The following is an 18,825-nucleotide window of genomic DNA, read 5'->3' on the forward strand; positions in this document are numbered from 1 at the left end:
AACATGAAATGGATTCCTGAGTCCTAAATATTGCGGACTTCACCCTTCTATACATTCATGCCCATATTTTAACTGTATTCAGATAAACCATATTGCATTTATAATGAAGCCAACCAGATCTCAGCTGTTGTTTCCTTAATAAGGTATTCCTAAGGATGTTGGCTGCTAAATATTCTAATTTCACTAGTTTTCTGCAGCAACTGTGACAAACTTAGTGACTTAAAACAGCAAAAATGTATTCTCTCACATTTCTGGAGGCTAGAACTTTAAAATAAGGGTGTCAGCAGGGCCATACTCCCTCTGGAGGCTCTAGGGAAGAATGTGTTCTCCACCTCTTCCAGCTCCTGGTGGCTCATGGCATTCCTTGACTTGTGGCTGCATCACTCCAACCTCCCTCTGTGGTCACAAGATCTCCTCCTCATCTGTCTCAGATCTCCCTCTACAAAGTCACTTGGCATTGGGCTTAGGGCCTACTCAGATAATTCAGGATGATCTCATCTCCAGATCCTTAACGTAATCATACCCACAAAGACCATTTTTCCAAATAAGGCACAATCACAGGTTCCAGGAACCAGGCACAGACATACCGTTCCGCCATGCAACCCAATACACTAAGAGATTTTAAATAAGCTCCATATGTGTAAAAGAATTTTTAAATTAAAAAAAGAAATCAATCATTTGGGTAGAAAGTCATTCTAAAGGAGGCATACTGTGACAGTATATACAGCAGAAAATCACAAATCAAAGTTTTTAAAACATATATAATGTACAGGATTGGAAAAAAGGACTCTTTGACAAGAAATACACTCCAGGTAAACATAGGCTTCCTAAACTGATGAATATTTAATTGCAAATAATAATACCTTAAGTTACACTTCTATGTGAAGGATAAACTCTAAATCCTGCTCTTCAGGAAGACATGGAAGGCAAGTAATTCCTTAAGAGCAACTGCTGTCGTTTCTCCCCTCTCCTTGGGTGAGCTAACATTTTACATGGATTAGTTACAAAAGGAAAAATTAGACTCCATTGAATTTAAGCACAAGACACATTTAAAATTTATCATTCAGAGTACTAAATATTTGATGCTTATGAGTGTGAATAAATAAGTTAATTAAATATTAGATACAAGACAGATTCCAAAACTAACTGAAGCATTTTTTTTAAAGGTATAAATACCTAACAGTTAGTTAACATAAATTTTGATATGAGTATGGTCCAGGCTTCCTGTTCTAGGCCAGTGAGATCTGCTTCTTTTTCGTCCAGTGTCTTCCACTGCTAGGCCCCAAGACAGTAAATTGTTTAACACCACCAAGGCCTTGGACATGGAAAGGATTTATTTTAGAAACAAAAACTTCTTTCTTCTTTCTAAAGATCATGGTTGTTTGTTTTGTCTGCTACTTGCTTCCTTCAGCTAGTTATTAACTTCCTCACGTGAGAAAAGTTACTGGGCAAGAACAAAAAGTCTGTGTCGGCTGTCCCACAGGGTGGTGGCTGGTTAATAAAGATCATGTCCATTTAACCTTTTAGTTATTTGCTCTCATCCAAAGAGTAAGTCAAAAGGATTAAGGTTTCAAAGGACTCATGACCAAGGTACAAGTTTTACAAATATCTTTGAAAGTCCAGGGAAAGCTTTACTTCTTCAATCATGCCCCCAAAATGAGTCATTATTGAACCAAGAATCCCTTCCCACCTATTAGAGGCCTATTGGTTCAGGACAGTGCATGGATGCTTCAAGAGAGTGGACCAAAAAAAGGGGAAGATGTGGAAACTGAGAAAGAGGAAACAAAGAAAACTCCCCAAAATATACAGTTCACTAGGCTAAGAAAAGTCATTGGCATAAATCCCTTACCATTCTACCTTCTGACAAGCCCCTTTGACTATTTAGAAGTTAAGATATTTTCAGTCTTTTGCTTTCCTTTTCCACATTGTCTCTAATATTCTGTAGCTTTCTGGAGTTCTGGACCAGGAACACCAAGCTCTCCCTAAAATCGCTAGTCCCCTGGTCTCTGCCGACATTCTCAAGCTCATCAAACAAAGACAATGTCTGTTTGAGTTTGGCCTGAACAACTTTTTGCTCTTCTAATTCTGCAAGAAGGGCCTGCTTAGTGCATGATTCAGTCTTATACTTCTCCTGTAACTGTTCAATTTCCTTTTGGAGAAGCTGGAATTCTTCCTCACTATAAGGATGCATCTCCTGAGATTTATCTTCCGGAAGCAAGACATTTGGGGGAATACGCAAAATCAACTGTAAAAACAGCTGCTCCATTTTGCCAAAAAGGGTATCAAAACGTCCTTTCATGAAGCAAAGAAACTTTTCCGTGCATTTACGAATCTGGACTGGGCTAATCGCACAGTCTGGGATGCCATCCAGCTTCTTCAGAATAACCTGTTCAACAGCCTGCACCACTTCAAAGAGGTAGTCCTGAAAGGCGATGTAGATCCTGAGCATGCAAGTTTGTGGGGTGAAGCCAAAGAACTGGGCCTCATAGGTCATTGGATCAACAGACATCTTGGCTTATTTTGCTTTGTTAATTTTGACTGTGAAAAATCTGCAAATGTAGAAAGAAAAAATTTCATTTGAGTTAAAAAAAAATCATTTGATGAAAGTAACAAATCACACTGCAGATGGCAAAAGAAACAAAAACAAAACAAAGAAGCAAACAAAAAATAAGGGTTTTATTGAAACCCGATGCTACTTCCAGCCGCACTCATCCACAACTGGATACAAACCAATTGCCTCTCTGAGGTTCTTTCCATCAGCATAGAGGTTATAGAATCTCTCCTTCTTCCCCCGCATTGTCCATTTCCCTCACCTCTCATTTACTGAGGATTCTGGACTATGGCTCAGCCTTCTGAATTCTGTTATTCAGGACAATTTTCAAGCTTAGATGGATGATTTAACCAATGCCCCGGACTCAGTTTCTTGAGTTTCAATGACCTTCATCTGCACTCTTTTACCACCTGGCTGTTGATACGTGTATCTTCTCTCCCCAACTGCTCCTACTTTTTGACCACAACCTCATATGCTATTCTTCCAACACTCATTCACAGACTCTTAACTATACCTTAATCTTCAAGACTTTCAGCCCTCTAATGCTCTCTCTCTAGCTCTCAGTCTCTCCCACTTTGCTTCTTCCCCCATCCATTTCAGGCTCTATGATCCATCACTTCAACAACTCCCTTGCCAATGTCCTCAACTCCCTTGTCCTTCCAACCCAGCCATCTGAAAAAGATCCCATTGGAAGCTGAGCAACAACCCTGACATTTTCTCCAGGGTCTGGGAGTCATTCCTTTCAAATGTAAACATCTAGGAAAATAGCACTCCAACCTCCCTGTCACTGGGGGAGTTAAACCTAGGGAACTTTTCCTGAGCTGTAAGCATACACTTAGCACAGAAATAGAAGTTTCACTATTCCTGCAGACAAAGTAATTTGCTAAAACAAATGGCTACTTCCATTATCAGATAAATTTAGGTTGAACCTTATGAAAAAATCTGAAGCAAGTGGTGCAGTCAAATCTTTTTATGCAGCAAGATGCTGTTAATTTTGAAAATTTATGCAATGGCTAAAAACAGAATGGTTATAATGGCTTAGCTGTATAAATAGGGTAGAATTTCTGTCTGTCTTTGTAATCTCATTCACAAATTACCTACAATGCATTATAATCTGAATATGCTTATTCAGTAATAAAACTGCTTTCTTTTCTACGTCTTGTGGAGAGGACTCTGTGGCGCAACAGGATTTTAATATCCCTATGCCTTCAGCATCAATTTCAAACTCTTTCATATGGCTTACAAGGACCTTCATCATCTGACCTTTCTTAACCACTCTGTTCTTTTTTAAGGACCTTACATGTGCATAATTGAAGTGATAACACTTCCTATTTCATGGCACTCTATTTTTGATCCATGCTAGGTCCTCTCTTACTTATTTTATTCTTTCATCTCCCACAGGAACCGACTGCAGTGTCTTAATGCATGCCTTTTTAATTCATCTTTAATTTTATCTTTAACAGGTTTTAGATATACAGCTGATCTTTGAATAACATGGGTCTGAACTGCACAGGTCCACTTATAATGCAGCTTTCTTTCAAGAGTAAATACTAAAGTACAACATAATCCCGGTTGGTTGAAGCCGTGAATGTAGAACCACATATATGGAGAGCCAACTCTAAATTATATAAGGATGTTCAACTGCTTGGTGGATTGGCACCCCTAATCCCCACACTGTTCAAGGGTCAACTGTATAGTCTTGAAAAATATAGTTTTGTGCGTGAATGGTTTACGTATTTCTTTACATGTTTGCAATTGATTCATGTTATTACACTTCAGTGTTATACTTCATTGTTTCTGACTGAAGTATTCCATTAATACACCATATTTGATGTGCCCATTCTCCTTGTGACAGACACTCAGTTTGCTTTTTCAGCACCTTGCTCCCAGAAATAATGTAATGGATACTTTTCAATTACATCTCCTCAAGGACTTGCAGGGTATTTACATAGACAGTAGTTGCTGGGCCATACAATTTATGCATACATAATTTCACTAAATACTGCCAAAATGTTCTCCAAGACATAGTAGGGCTGGGGTTGGGGGGTACGGCTAGGCTGGTTTACCCTCCCACTTGCAGTATATCAGAATTTCTTTTTCATGTTTTTGCCTTCACTTGGTATTACTCAAAATTCTAATTTTTGCAAATGTGATAGGTGCAAAATTGTTTTACCGCATATACAGGTTGGATACTGAGGACTGAACTATCAAGTCCCCTTGCCTCCCCACACAACTTATTGTTTACATCAGCATGCCTCTACTAGTCTAGGAAACCAGAATAATACCTTCATTGTCCAAATGGCTTGATTGTTCATTATGGACCCCCCCAAAAGACTGATCAGCTCTTCAGTGGGAAGCCTCAACAATCCTTACAACTAGATTCTCTGAAACCCTTGGCTCAGCTGTTTCTACCAATGCTGGACTGCTTTTCATGATCTCTACCCAATCCTAATCAAGCCCCCAAATTGAAAAATACACTTTAAACCAAACTTGCCATTCTTTAAAAAAAATTCCGATCTTGCCTGTTATCCCCATGAGACACTGCCAAAGCTCTGTCGAGGTGTTCCTCCCTTACCAGGGTAAGCAAAGCATGCAGCACTGTTTTACCAATAGGCTGTGAGGGTGACATCTGAGAAACAGGCAAAAAAAATTTTAGCGTATTTCTCCGACTACCAGTAAAGGTGAGCATCACTTCATTCATATTAGCTCTTCAGATTTCTACTATAAATTAAGAATTCGTATCCTTAAAAAAACAAACAAACAAAAAACATTCTCTCCAGCCTTAATTCCTTCCTTATATACTACCAGACTCGATGGTCACTCCCTATTCCAACAACCTTTAGTGCTTCCTTATAATCTACCGAATAAAGGATAATATTCTTAACTTTGCCTGCCATGATCTGACTACTCTTTGTTCCAACCAAACCAATCAATATCCTTTCCCTGAGATGTCTTTCCCTCAAGAAAGGAGGCCTGACCAAATATCTTCCAAGGGTCGGTTTCAATAAACTTCCCTGGGGCTCTCCCCTTCCCCTGAATTCCCATCAGGACCTCTCTTCGAGGACTGACCAAGTCCTACTTTAGGATATTATCATCACGGGCCTATCTTCTCCGCAAGCAGGAGGAGTACGGCCTAATCCGTTATTTGCACGGGAGCCTCGGGAGGCGCCCAGGGCACCTCGGCGAGCAGAGTTACCGCGGGGGAGGAATTACTTCCGGCCGGAGGGCTGGCTCCCGGCACGCCCCGCGCCCCCGCTGCATGTCGGGACCTGAGGGAAGAGGTTCGCGCCCCGCCGGCGACGCTCCTCCATCAGGCCGCTCCAGCGCCAGACTGTGATGCCTCACCCAGTGTCACCTCTTCCCGCTCCTCTTCAGAAAAAATGCAACCCCGTGGCACTTACCCAGGCGACCATGAGGGAGACGAATTCGACCAAACACCGGCTTCCCGCCACCTCCTTTAAACCACCGTCTGCTGCCAGAGATAGGCGGCGCCGCCGGCTCCCCAAAACTCCGACCGATATCTGCCACAGCGAACGAGAGCAAGGGCAGGATGCCACCACGCTCCTGATTGGCTGCCTGGATTGGGGACGGGAAGGGGCCGGGCGGGAAAGCTAGCTGTGGCCGGCAGGGATTGGCGGGAGGAATTAGTACTCACTCTCTTCCCTGCTACGTTGGTGGGTGGAGAAGCGAAGCTGGGCCGCCATGGAGACGCAATTCGTAATTGGCGGGTGTTCTTTCCTTCGGGCTCTAGGGATTGGTGGATGGCCGATTGGGCGGTGCTGATTGGACAGCAGCGTCCTGGGCGGGCCCGCCCCGATCCCGCCCCGATCCGGCCCCGCCGCCGGGACTGACTGGCGGAAGGGGAAGTGGGGCGGGGAGGTGGGCAAGCGGCGGTAGGAAAGATGGCGTACCAGAGTCTCCGGTTGGAGTACCTCCAGATCCCACCGGTTAGCCGCGCCTACACCACCGCCTGCGTCCTCACCACCGCCGCTGTGGTAAGCAGCTGCAGCGCCACCTTCTCATTAATCGGGCTGGATATGACTGGGTCCTTGGGAAACTGGGGTTTGGGCCTTGGGGAAGCTCAGAGGGGTTGGTCTCAAGGGTGGGTGGAGGCGAACAGGGCTCACTCTGGGGTTCGGAGTGGCCCCGGGAGTGCTTATCCAGTGACCCAAGAAGGGAGTGCTGCACCGTGAGGGGTGGAGGATCAGGACAGCGGGTCAGTTTCCGAGAGATAAAGGCAGGACCCATAGCAAGTCAGGGCTGCGGGAGCCGCCCACCCAGGAAACGTGTCTGAGAACTCTGGCGGCAGCCAAGAGATACAGTGGTGACTAGGAGGAGGAAGGTCCGCTTAGTGGAGAAATACAGATATTGAGGATGGAAAGCTAGAAGTTGTCGACGGGGAAAAGTCTTGCAATAAAGAGAGTCTGAATATAGAGGTTGGCTGGAAGCACCCAGCCCTGACAGTGGCAAGGTATTGAGTCTCGGTTCTTTTGAGTGAATTGTGTTGCTTCACACAGCTGTTTCAGGTGGTGCCCCTATGTTGGGCAGATTCATAGTAGCTGCTCTTACCTACCCTGTATTTAAGATACCACCACCTCCCTTCCATACCTTCATGTCAGCCTCAACTATTGAAACATCAGACTTTTATTTTGCGTTAACTACTGGGGAATACATAGAATTTTGCCTGTTCTAGACATTTCTTTACCAACCTTTAACTCCAGCCTAAGAAGAAAGCCTAAATGAGTCTTTTGTTGTAAATCTTTTTTTTTCTTGATTGATTTGCTTTAAGAAGCCCTTTTTCTATTTCAGCAGTTGGAATTGATCACACCTTTTCAGTTGTACTTCAATCCTGAATTAATCTTTAAACACTTTCAGGTAAGTGGTCCACCATTAATGTTTTGGTTTTTAAAAATGTTTTTCTTTTTAGTAGATAATCTGCCATATACTATCTCAAAAAAGAATTCAGTGGGACTGTTTGCTTATAAGTCTTAATGTGGGGGAAGGGAGGGTGGTGAAAGTACAAAGCAGTGATTCTGCAGCCTGAAACATCTGAGAGATTCTCAAGCTCCTGATCATGTACCCAACCAGAATCACGAAGGGGAGGAATTAAAAATCTGCATTTTATTTTTAAAGTTCTCTGCATGGTTTTGATTTGATGTGTACAGTTCCTGTATTTGGGAGTCACTGGTTCAAAGTTAATATTGTAGGTTGGGAAGAGACTGATCGGCTAGCTGTCCAGGGGGAGTCTCTTATGCCCTTATATTGTCCATCACCTGGGTGCTATCACTGTGGTCCAGTTCAGAAACTCAGTTCTCTTAGTGCACTGATCCATCTTTCAGGGATCAAATAGAACTCCAGAAGACTGACATCTAAAACAACATGCCAGTTTATTAGATTACAATGAGAGACAGTCCTTTCCAGTAACTAGAATGCTAAAAGAGAGATGTCTTTTCCTGTTCTAGGATGATCATATAGGCTATAGTTGGAGTGAGAGAGAAATCCAAAAGCCAGTAATTCTTCCTCTACACCTGCTATTCCTTCTGTCTCAAATGTGTTCATTGACTTTATAGTTGTTGAACTCCAGCTTGCCGTTCAAGATGCAGCTTTTGTGTACCCTTCTCAGATTCATCCTCCTTAATGTCCCTAGGGTCTCTGCAAACGCTTATTTTATGTCTCTCACCTCGTGCTTAGACTGATTTGTATGCTTGTTTCCTCACTAGATTGAGAACTCTAAAATCCTGGATGCAGTTAGTATGTAGTAAACAATCCTGAATGGTTTGTTCAACTTTAATAGCTACCAATCCTTAAGAATTTAATGATGCATAAAGCAGTCCTGTGCACCCTTGTTGCTGCATTCTTCTGTCTCTCCTCACATCGCCTTTGCTGGGAGCTATAGCTCCATCCAAGGATCCAAGGCTTGGTTTTGCCTGGGGTTAAACTCTTGATGACACCATGTATCTGCATTGGAATTAGGACTTCTAGGCTTGAGTTCAGAGTCTCCCTGTACACGCTGTGTGTCCTTGGGCAGGCAACGTTAAAATTATCCAAATCTCTTAGCTTCCTCATACATCAAATGGGGGTAGGAGTGCCAGCCTGCTCATCTCACAGGATAATTAAGATCACATGAGATAACAGAATACAATAAAACACTGTAAATGTTAAGTGCGCTACCATTGTTGAGTAGTCATTTTTATTGCAAGTGTGGATGGGTTGGTTGGAGAAAAATCTGTCAGGGTTTCCAATATGAAAATGAGTGTCTGTGTATCTACCAGTTAGACTCTAATTATTAGGGCATTAGGTCTTTGCTTGTAGGGAGTTGGCTATTTGTTCAGACAAGAATTTGAGTATTTGCTTTAGAGTTACTCTTTACTCTGGGTGTTTCTGCCTGCCTAATATAGAAACATTTCTTAGCAATTGATATTAGATCCCTGTAGTTTTTCTCTGGTGTCTGGAGACTAGTCATTAAATTGTGATACTACATATATGAAAGCAGTTTCCTATTCTGCAGATTAACCTGGTCTTTCCAGCAAACTTTGCCCATAATTTGCCTGACCATATGGTATGGGTTTAAAAAAAAAACAACAACACAATTTCAAGCGTTCTGTCCTATTATCCTTAGAAATTTCAGAGGCCGAGTGATATCTTTCAGACTTTCACCTAGAAGCAACACAAAGTTCAGTGTCAGTTTGTGTGTCCCCCACTTTTGGGTTCAGAACTTAGTACCACCTATCCATGGCCTTTCAACCATTGTAGTCATGGGATGTGGTTGTCTTAATATGGAAATGTTTCTTGGTATATTTTACTTAATCTGTCTTTCTCTTGATTTTTTTTTTCTTTTAACAGATATGGAGGCTAATCACCAATTTCTTATTTTTTGGGCCAGTTGGATTCAATTTTTTATTTAACATGATTTTTCTGTATCCTTTACTAAGTGGGATTAGCATAAAAACTTTAGATTTACTTAGGAAATACAGTATTAAGTTTGAAACTAACTAACCTGTTATTTTTGTTACTGTCTTAGCTGTAACTTCTCCTGTGTACTGGCTCAGTGGTACGCAGAGTAGTTGATCAGATAGTAATGTTTTGAGGGTGTTTGTAGGTCTCTGTTTATTCAAATGGGAGGTATTTAACCATAAAATGATTACATTTCTGCCCACAAGCCACTTACAGATCTGATCAAGGGAGAGCAGAAGTGATTTGGTGGAGATGTACTTACAGAATAACACCAGCATGTACCAAGTGAAAAACACAACCTGGAAGTGAGTTCATGGAGGATAGAGAACTTGAGATCTCTTTGGATCTCAGTTGCTGGTTCTCCTGGCTGCAAAGACAGTGCTATGTCTGCCAGGCTCACTAGGTTCCAGTTTGTTGAAAAAGAGGAAGAGTTGTGCTCTGGTCAAATGGTAATTGGGGTCTCTGAGCAGAGCATTTCTCCTGCACCCTGAACCTCTGGATTAAGAGGGGAATTACAGCTCAGCTCATCTCAGTAGACAGAGGGCCTCTTAGGGGTGACAGGATTCCTGTCGTAGGATGGATTCCTATGTATGGTATATCATTCTGGTAAGTTTCTAATAAATTTTTTCATTGTAATGCATCCTATTGACTGAGGTATAGAAATGTGTAATTACTTGGCCTGAAAAAGCAGATTATCCCACAGTGCTTCTTGATGGGGATTTCCTCCACGTTAGGTTGTGTAAAAGCAAGGATGGTGTAGATTAGGGTGTGCCTGATCATGGGAAAGACAGCACAGATTTGAAAAGGTGTAGTCGGTGACTGGAAGCATGTGTATGCGACATCTGGCTTGGTTCTGCAATCAGGAACAGTTTTTGTAAAGTTTGGAGCTGGTCTTCTCTTCACCTTGCCTAAAATGCCTGGTAAAAGGGAAGTTACCTTACTACCTCTCATAAACATTCTTATGAAAGCGAAGGCTTGACTTCTTACAGACATCGTGGAGTCCAAGTATACTTTTGTGATACATTAAATTTTACTTTTTTAATATTTGTATACTTAACATTTTCTTAACTTGGAACTTAAGATATCGTTACTGTCGAATGCTAGAAGAAGGCTCTTTCCGAGGTCGGACAGCAGACTTTGTATTTATGTTCCTTTTTGGTGGATTCTTAATGACCGTATCCTTCAACAAATAGAACAAATACAGGAAAATATTAAAGAACACCCTCTCTCTTTCTAAAGCTTTTCGTCTGCTTCCTGAAATTCACTAGATACTCTGAACAGACAGATAAATGCAGGACCCCCCGATTTTAGCTTCAGGCGCCCACTATTTATTTTACAGCACACTTTATGTGACAGCTTTCTAAGCCTAGAGGTTGGACAGGATGCTCTTCCGCTGTGAGCAAGTCAGAGGAAATTTTAACCCAGGTGGGTTGCTATTAAGTATCTAAGATAAATTCTCATTGATGAGTGTACTTTACTTTTAAGCTAAGTTGGTAAGACATTTATTTGGTCACCATCAAAATGGATAAAACACTTCGAAAAAGACAAAGAATTGTCATCTGAGTACCAGACTTGAATGTAGCCCTGTCTGACAAGATGGTTTTGCTCCAGCTGGCTTTTACTCACCTGTGTGAAGGTGCTTGTGGTGAGTGAGCTTTCATGTAATTCCTGACCGAGGAATGAACACATATTCCAAAGAGGCAAGAACCTCATGAAAGCAGAGTATCAGTTTGAAGTAGCAACAGTCCAGATGACGTGGCCTCAGCAGGCTTTTGCCTGATGGCTCTGGGTAATTATCTGGGGGCTTTTATTCTTCTGAAGAGGTAACTATTGCTCGCCTTTCCCAATTCAAACGTGTGTTAGAACACAGTCCTTAGTTCTCTTGCCCAGTCTGCCCTATTACACTTTTAATGTTGCTGTTTTCCTTAATGCCAACTGCTAGCTATTTGGTTTGTTTGTGAGCTTAGTTTTCTTGGGCCAGGCCTTTACAATAATGCTTGTCTACGTGTGGAGCCGAAGGAACCCATATGTCCGCATGAACTTCTTCGGCCTTCTCAATTTCCAGGCCCCCTTTCTACCCTGGGTGCTCATGGGCTTTTCCTTGTTGTTGGGGAACTCAATCATTGTGGACCTCTTGGGTAAGATCCTTATCACTACTTTTCTGTTTTACTTGCAAATGTATTTTGTCACTATTTTTCATGTTTACTCTGTCTGGCCTTCATATATAGCTGTTAATAGGATTATTTGATAGTTGTATGCTCGAAGGCTACAAGATTAGTTTTCAAGTTTTGAATAACTATATTGACCTTTCTTGCTAAATATAAGGAATTTTTGTTGGTAGATCCACCTGCCATCGAAATTTTACTCCTCTCCCTCATCCTTTATTTCTGGTTGACTCTAGGTATTGCGGTTGGACACATATATTTTTTCTTGGAAGATGTATTTCCCAATCAGCCGGGTGGAATAAGAATTCTGAAAACACCATCTATTCTGTGAGTATTTGACACCAGGTTGCATGTTCCTTGCAGATAAATTGGGGCAGGGTCCGTGGTCTGTTTTCTCTGGGCTCCCAAAGCTGCTGGCATGCAGGAGTTCAGGCCGGTAAATATTTGCAGATTGAGCAATCTGGCATTTGGATCACGCAGGAGCAGACAGCTGTGGCAGGAGCAAGGTAAACAGGCTCAGGATGTCCCGAGGGTGACTTGGTAATTGCCGTCCCGGATGACAAGCAGCACCTCCTGTCCCAGGGACGAGCCTACTAGCTTCATGAAGGCCGCTGTCTGTGTTTAGAGGGATACAATAGCAAAATGGGCAAAACGACTAAAAGGAAGTTTCTGATGGTGGAATTTCTGGTCTTCCAGACGGTGGTAGAGATAAGCAGTGAAGTAAAGTGGAAGCAGCTTTGGACTGGAAGCCAAGTAGAGGCTGTTTGTTCTACCAGCCAGCTGTGGGATTTTTAAGCAAGTCCCTTTTTTGCACGTTTTTCCTGAGGATAGAGCTTTGGTTTATAGGACATCTTTCTTCACCGTAATTGTGTGTCCTCTGGATATACTGCATTAAAAAATTTTCACTTTAGGAATAAAATGGGAGTTTTTATTGTAAAATGTTTGTTGTAGAATAGCTCAGCAAAAAGAAGAAAGTAAAATCCTCTGTAATCCTACCTCTTGCTATAACTTTTTGGTATGTATTCATCAGTCTTTTACGGTCTATGTACTTTAAAAAACATGCTATCCCATAACCTCCTTTTAAATGTAATGTATCACAATCACTTCTCCATCATAAATGTCCTACAAAATTGTAACAGCTACATGATGCCCCCTGCTGTGAATGGAGCATGATTTACGAGTCCCTTATTCCTGGACACTGACATCCTTTTTGCTCTTCCTCCCGTGGCTGGAGTGGTGAACATCCTTGTGGCTACACATCCGTATATATAGCACAAGAAGCACATCCTTCGCACACATTCGTGATTATTTTCAAAGGATAAATTCCTACAAGTGGAATTGCTGTTTGGCTTCTTGCCAAACCACCATCCAGAGTGGACGTTTAGATTTACGTTTCCACCAGCAACGTATAAGTGTCCATTTCCCTGAATCTTCAGCAAATGTGGGAGGTGTTGTATTTACCCTTTCCTGGTTTGATAGCTATAAGGTGGTGTCTCATGGTTCCTATGACTTTTCTTTTCGAAAATTTTGAAACAGTTTCAGATTTACAGAAACTTACAAAACAGTACAGAGGACTTTTTCCCTCCTCAGGTATCTGAAAGTAAATTCTCAATCTAATGCCCGATGACCCCCTTTAATGTGTATTTTTTGTAAACAAGGGCACTCTTCTACGTAGGCAAAATCTGGAAATAAACACTAATCCTCAGACCCAGTTCCACTTCGGGCAGCTGTCCTGATGAAGTTCGCTGTAGCAGAAGAGTCCAGTTCAGGTCCACGTGTTGCATTTTGTGATCATGTCTCTTTAGTCTCCTTCAGTTTGGAGCAGCTCCTCAGCCTTGCCTTGACTTTGATGACATTGACGTTTTTGAAGAGTATAAGCCCATTTTGTAGAATGCCTCAGTTTGGGTTTGTCTGACGTTCCCTCACATTTAGGTTCAGGTTTTGCAGCTGCGGCAGGAATAGCTGAGAAGTGATGCTGTGGTCTTCTCATTGCAGCCCATTGGCACAGGATTTCAGTTTGCTGAATTTGCCAAAGTGGTGATAATCACTTTTGATTATTTAATTAAGGTATCTGCGGGGCTTCTCCACCACAAAGTCACTTTTTTTCTTTTGTAATTAAGTGTTTTGTGGGGAGGTACTTTGAGACAATGTAAACGTCTCTTTTCTTATCAAATTTCAATTCATTTATATCTGCATGAATCCATGATTTCATGTTTTATTCATGGATTATCCTTTGTTATCATTGTTTATTTTGATGCTTATATTGTCCCAGACTTGGCCAAGGGGTGCCCCTTCAAACTGGCTTCTAAGTACTTTTCAACATGCTCCCATTTTTCTTTTCTTAACTAGTTTATTACTTTTTAGCCCAACAAGATATCCCAGGCTCATCTTGTGCTCTCCTTGACCAGTCCTAGAATCAGCTGTTTCTTAAAGGAGACCTAGTTCCTTTTTAGTGGAGAATGGTATTTAGAACCCAAGGTCTGGGTGCCAGATGTGCTAATTGCTTTGAAGTATTGCTGCTCCCAAGTCCTCTCAGTGAACAGGGCAAGGGAACTATATGTAGGCATATGAGTGTAGATACATCTATATTTTTGGCTCTTTGTATTTTTAAAACATGGGTTTATACTGATACTCCCAGTTCTGGTACAACTCCACATGATTCATTCTAGTTTTTTTCCTTTCTGTATTTTTTCCTCCAATATTTTATTATAAAAATTTCCAAATTTACAGAAAAGTAGGACAAAATTATACAGTCACATTTACCCACCACAGAGATGCTATTCTACTGTTTATATTTTGCTATTCTTGCTTTTTTGTGCATCTTAGCTGTCACTCCATCCATTTTTGTGTTCCAGTATACTTAATTCTCTGAATATTTTAGTGTGTATATATATATCATTAACTAGAGTTTTTATTTATATGCAACAAAATAAACAAATCTCAAGTGTGTCAACTAATGGATTTTCATAAGTGCACACGCCTATGTAATCCAACCTCTTATCAAGATAAAGAAAATTACCATCACCTAGAAAGTTCCCTCAAGTCACTTCCCTGGTAATCCTTGCTCACTGTTCAGTGGCATTAAGTACATTCACACTGTGCTTCTGTCACCGCTGTCTCTCCGTAGACCTCTTCATATCACAGAACTGAAACTGTACGTCATATGATTGGAAAGATACAGTACTTGTCCTTTTATGACTGGCTGATTTCACTTAACGTAATATCTTCAAGATTCATCTGTGTTATAGCATGTGTCAGAATTTCCTTTCTTTTTAAGGCTGAATAATATTTTGTTTATCCATTCATCTGTCAATGGATGTTGGATGATACGTTAGTTGTAGGGAGACATTCATGATAGATTTAGTGAATGTCAGGTTACAAAACAGAAGTACTGTGATCTAACATTTGTGAAATTACATGTATGAAAGTTCCAAAAGAATAATGAAAACATCAACATAATTACCTCTAGGGAGTCAGGATGTTTTTGCTCATATGTATTTCCTGTTTTCTTTACAATTAACATACTTTGCTTTTGTAGTAAAGATTAGTAAAGGAGGTAAAAGTTGATGTAAATGTGAAATAATTATGAATGCCTTTGAAATATGTTAACTGTTTCATTGGTAGGCAGATATAATGCTTGCAGTTGGTAGAAACCCCATGGGACCTTTTTGACCTTGGAGGACTGAGGACCTAAGGTGACTGAACTATATTTGTTGCCTGTCTTTTAGGAAGGCTATTTTTGATACACCAGAGGAAGATCCAAATTACAATCCACTCCCTGAAGAGCGGCCAGGAGGCTTCGCCTGGGGTGAGGGCCAGCGCCTCGGCGGTTAAGGCAGCGGTGCCAATAATGAGACCCAGCTGGGAAGGACTCAGTGACATACCCCTCGGGATTCTTTTATCCTTTGTGTTGCAAAAGTGTGGACACTTTTGACAGCTTGACAAGATTTTAACTCCAGAAGCACTTTATGGAATGGCACGTTGATTAATACAGAAGACAGTTCCAGCCTCCTGCCAGTGGTTCCTCACTACGCTGGTACTGAAAGTGTAATCTCTCGGAGCCAAGAAACTGGAGAAACAAAGACCCTGCGCCTCTAAGGAGCGAGTACCCGAGTTCTTTGGTGACGGGCAGAGTTTTTTCCTCCTCCTCCTCCTCCTCTTTGATAGATGAGGCCGTGGTGTAAATGGAAGTTTCAGAGAGGACAAAATAAAACTGAATTCCGTCTCTCTCTCACTGAATTAACGCTTTTGTGTGTGATCTTTTAAATTATCACAGTGTCTCCTAGCTCTCCTGCATAGGTCCGAGCTCAGAGTCGTTTCCATGCCCGCTGTTCCCGTGTCTTCACAGCTTTCGACTGGATTTCATTTCAAGACTAGAAACACGTGGCTGACGCACTGTGGCTGAACGCGCTTCTTCCTAGCAGAATGCCAGCTCCAGCAGGAAGAGAATTTGCTTCTGTTGTCCAGATGGTTTGTTCTCCGTCAGGGTTTTACAAAACTTCAAGTTGTCAGACAACATCGGAAAAAGAGGGTAGGGTGGCTCCAGTAACAATAGGAACCCGGCTGTAGGAGAGTCAGGTAGGCGCGAAGCTACTGTGGCTTCTCATTTATTAACTCTGCTTTCATTTCTCTGTTCAGAAACATCCAGGGAAAGGCAGATGATGGCCACCATTTTGGAAAAGAACAGAAAGATCTTTTTCACACCAGGAAGACAAGTTAGAATGTTGATTTTGGAGCCAGAGGAACAGGTACCAGTTAGGCAGGAATACATTTCTCCTGGGTCTTTGGCTGGTGAACATGTATCATCTGCGTCGTGAAAAGCCAAGGAGCTTTCAGAGCCAAGCACCTGGTTTACCTTCCCAATCAGGTAGAAATCGGACAAGGGCCACAGAAGTCGGCACTTAGCACCGGTGGTTCACTAAGTACCTGCCCAAAATACTCACCCTTCTGGGGCTCAGAAGGTTTTCAGTCACACTGCCTAACTAATTCAGAGAGCCCAGAGGAATAGAATGGACACCCCAAAGAAAGGGATTAATTCACATCGTTTTAATAGACAGTATGTAGGCACAGGAACATTTTCCAAGTAGTTCCAGCTTGGCTAAGTGGTTGCTTTCTAGAATGTGAGATTTTCCTTAGAAAGATGAACATGAGGTTTAGATTAACATAATCAGCATCCTAAATGGGAATTTTCAGATTGTTTGTGAAGTGAAAAGTTTTTTAATATATTTAAATCTAAATGGGATATATGTAAGTAATGAAATTTAACGGAAGTACTTTATACGCTGCTAGTCAATAACTTTGAATTTGATTGATTGTTGGCATTTTATGGAACATGGGTTAATAGGACTGCTTTTTTTCTGGTAAGTGGTTTTAAAAAAAATCTTTAAATAGCCAATCTTGAATGTATTATCCTTTTGGGATTTTAAAATGTTGTCTTTGTTCAAGAAAGTTTGAATTTAATTAGATGGGTTTTTTTTTTGTTTGGAGGCTAGAAATTGGTTTTATTTGTTCTAGTATCTAGTTTTATTTGTTCTCCCTTAGTTAACTTTGAGTTATCCAATTCATGGAATTTTTGTGGTAAAATTTTAATCCTAGAATCCAATCACTGACTGTTCATTTAAGTGGGGGATGTCTGAACATACTATTGACTGGGTAAAACAGGGAACAAAATTTGAATTTATGGCCTAAACGCAGTCAGTTATGGGATTTGGGTTGCTCTGCTTTTATGGGATGAGAATTCCGAGTGGCAGGGTTCCATGCTATGCTACCACACTGTGTCCTGGGCAGTGGTCCTTTCAAGCACTGACCTTAGTCTGTGTGGCCGGTCCCGCTGCCACCATCCCTGGCCCTGTGTTGCTCAACAAGAAAGCTAGGCTCACCTGGACATAAGGAAAAGTCCTCACTTCTTCCCCAGCTTACCTCTCAATCTTGGTTCTTCCAGAACACTTTCTTTTTCTTAACACAAGTCAACTGAAAAGTAGGATTTGATACATGGAGTTTTGTGACCAGTTTATCTGACATACATAGAATCTAAGGGATTCCTGGATTCTACCAGTAATACTGAAAAGCACACCTGATAAGGCATAGCTTTTTTGTTGTAGAAATACAGAATATGTTCATTAAAAAAAATGGACGTGCAAATTGCATCTCCGTGGGAGATACACTTTATACATTTGGGTGTGTATTTTTCACTATGGATTTATTTCTCTTTGTTTCTCTCTTCCACTCGTTCTTTTTCTATGTCACTCGTGTATGTCCTAGTATGTCTCATACCTCTTGTATAGCCTCTCTAGGCAGAGAGCAGCCAAGTCCTTCATCTGGGTGATAAAACCCTCGCTCTGTCTCTGGGGCCTATGAAAATTGGGAAATATTGGAACTATTGGCAAGTTGGGTAAAGGGCTGCCTCGGATTGTCAGCCATCCTTGGTAGCCCGCATTTTACATTGTGGCTATGTTTTCCTTTGACAGGTAAGTGCCATCTGTATTGCTAGTCATCACGGTACTGCCATTGTTTTCAGTCTTCTGTAGGGTGTCACCTAAGCTGCTTACATACTTTACAAGTTTGCATTCAGTTTGTTGACTGCTGTATAAGCAAGTCACTTCTCTGCTCAAAAATCCACAGTAAGTTCTTAGGAAGCCCCAATATCAAATGCATACTTTTTGTCTTCCCCTGAACCTTACTCCTACTTCTACTGAACAGGAACTTCAGTTTAATTCTCTTCTGTCCTTCAAGGCCTGGCCCCATTCCTGGCTCCTCAAGAGACCTTGACTGTAAGGCCTATTTCATTGTCTATCTTCTTTGAATCCCTATAACACTGCAAGGCTGTACAACATCGTCCTGCACTAAATTATATATTGTCTTGTATTGTTCCTAGCTGGTTCATGTATATCAGTCTTCTCTCCCTCATGAGAATGTAAGCTCCTTAAGAGCAGGGACCATGTCTTAAATTTTTGTATCCACCACAGTGCCTGGCACAGTGCTTGGCACATGGGTGCTGAATAAATACTTTGTTTATTGCTCAGCAAACTATTATCTGGTATTTTTCATTATAAAGGGATTCATGTATGCGCATGCAAGCTTGTTCCTAGTTGTTAAGGATTATGACTGTCTCACAGCGGGATGGAGCAAAACTGAACACGATCGAGGGCAGGGGTG

At 41.5% G+C, this 18,825-nt stretch overlaps 2 protein-coding genes across 7 annotated transcripts; one reads left to right on the top strand and one right to left on the bottom strand.

The window, feature by feature from the left end:
* Nucleotides 1-821: 821 nt before the first annotated feature.
* Nucleotides 822-6,090, bottom strand: MIS12 (MIS12 kinetochore complex component). 5 transcript variants are annotated; one of them, XM_032498482.1, is made up of 3 exons: nucleotides 5,953-6,083; nucleotides 5,074-5,180; nucleotides 822-2,549 (listed from the first exon to the last, which is right to left on the bottom strand). In XM_032498482.1, the coding sequence occupies exon 3, from the start codon at nucleotides 2,507-2,509 to the stop codon at nucleotides 1,889-1,891; it is 621 nt and encodes a 206-aa protein (XP_032354373.1). In that variant the 5' UTR covers nucleotides 2,510-2,549; nucleotides 5,074-5,180; nucleotides 5,953-6,083; the 3' UTR covers nucleotides 822-1,888. The 5 variants fall into 5 exon arrangements, with proteins under 5 accessions (XP_032354373.1, XP_032354371.1, XP_032354372.1 ...); XM_032498480.1 differs by having other exon boundaries at nucleotides 5,046-5,180; XM_032498481.1 differs by lacking the exon at nucleotides 5,953-6,083 and adding an exon at nucleotides 5,621-5,748 and having other exon boundaries at nucleotides 5,046-5,180.
* On the top strand, nucleotides 6,089-18,697 carry DERL2 (derlin 2). 2 transcript variants are annotated; one of them, XM_006177026.3, is made up of 7 exons: nucleotides 6,172-6,546; nucleotides 7,361-7,426; nucleotides 9,395-9,468; nucleotides 10,587-10,680; nucleotides 11,448-11,643; nucleotides 11,907-11,997; nucleotides 15,399-18,697. In XM_006177026.3, the coding sequence occupies exons 1-7, from the start codon at nucleotides 6,454-6,456 to the stop codon at nucleotides 15,502-15,504; spliced, it is 720 nt and encodes a 239-aa protein (XP_006177088.1). In that variant the 5' UTR covers nucleotides 6,172-6,453; the 3' UTR covers nucleotides 15,505-18,697. The 2 variants fall into 2 exon arrangements, with proteins under 2 accessions (XP_032354370.1, XP_006177088.1); XM_032498479.1 differs by lacking the exons at nucleotides 9,395-9,468; nucleotides 10,587-10,680; nucleotides 11,448-11,643 and having other exon boundaries at nucleotides 6,089-6,546; nucleotides 15,399-18,696.
* Nucleotides 18,698-18,825: the final 128 nt, after the last annotated feature.

This window comes from Camelus ferus, chromosome 16 (genome assembly GCF_009834535.1).
Source record: "Camelus ferus isolate YT-003-E chromosome 16, BCGSAC_Cfer_1.0, whole genome shotgun sequence".
Classification (NCBI taxonomy): Eukaryota; Metazoa; Chordata; class Mammalia; order Artiodactyla; family Camelidae; genus Camelus; species Camelus ferus.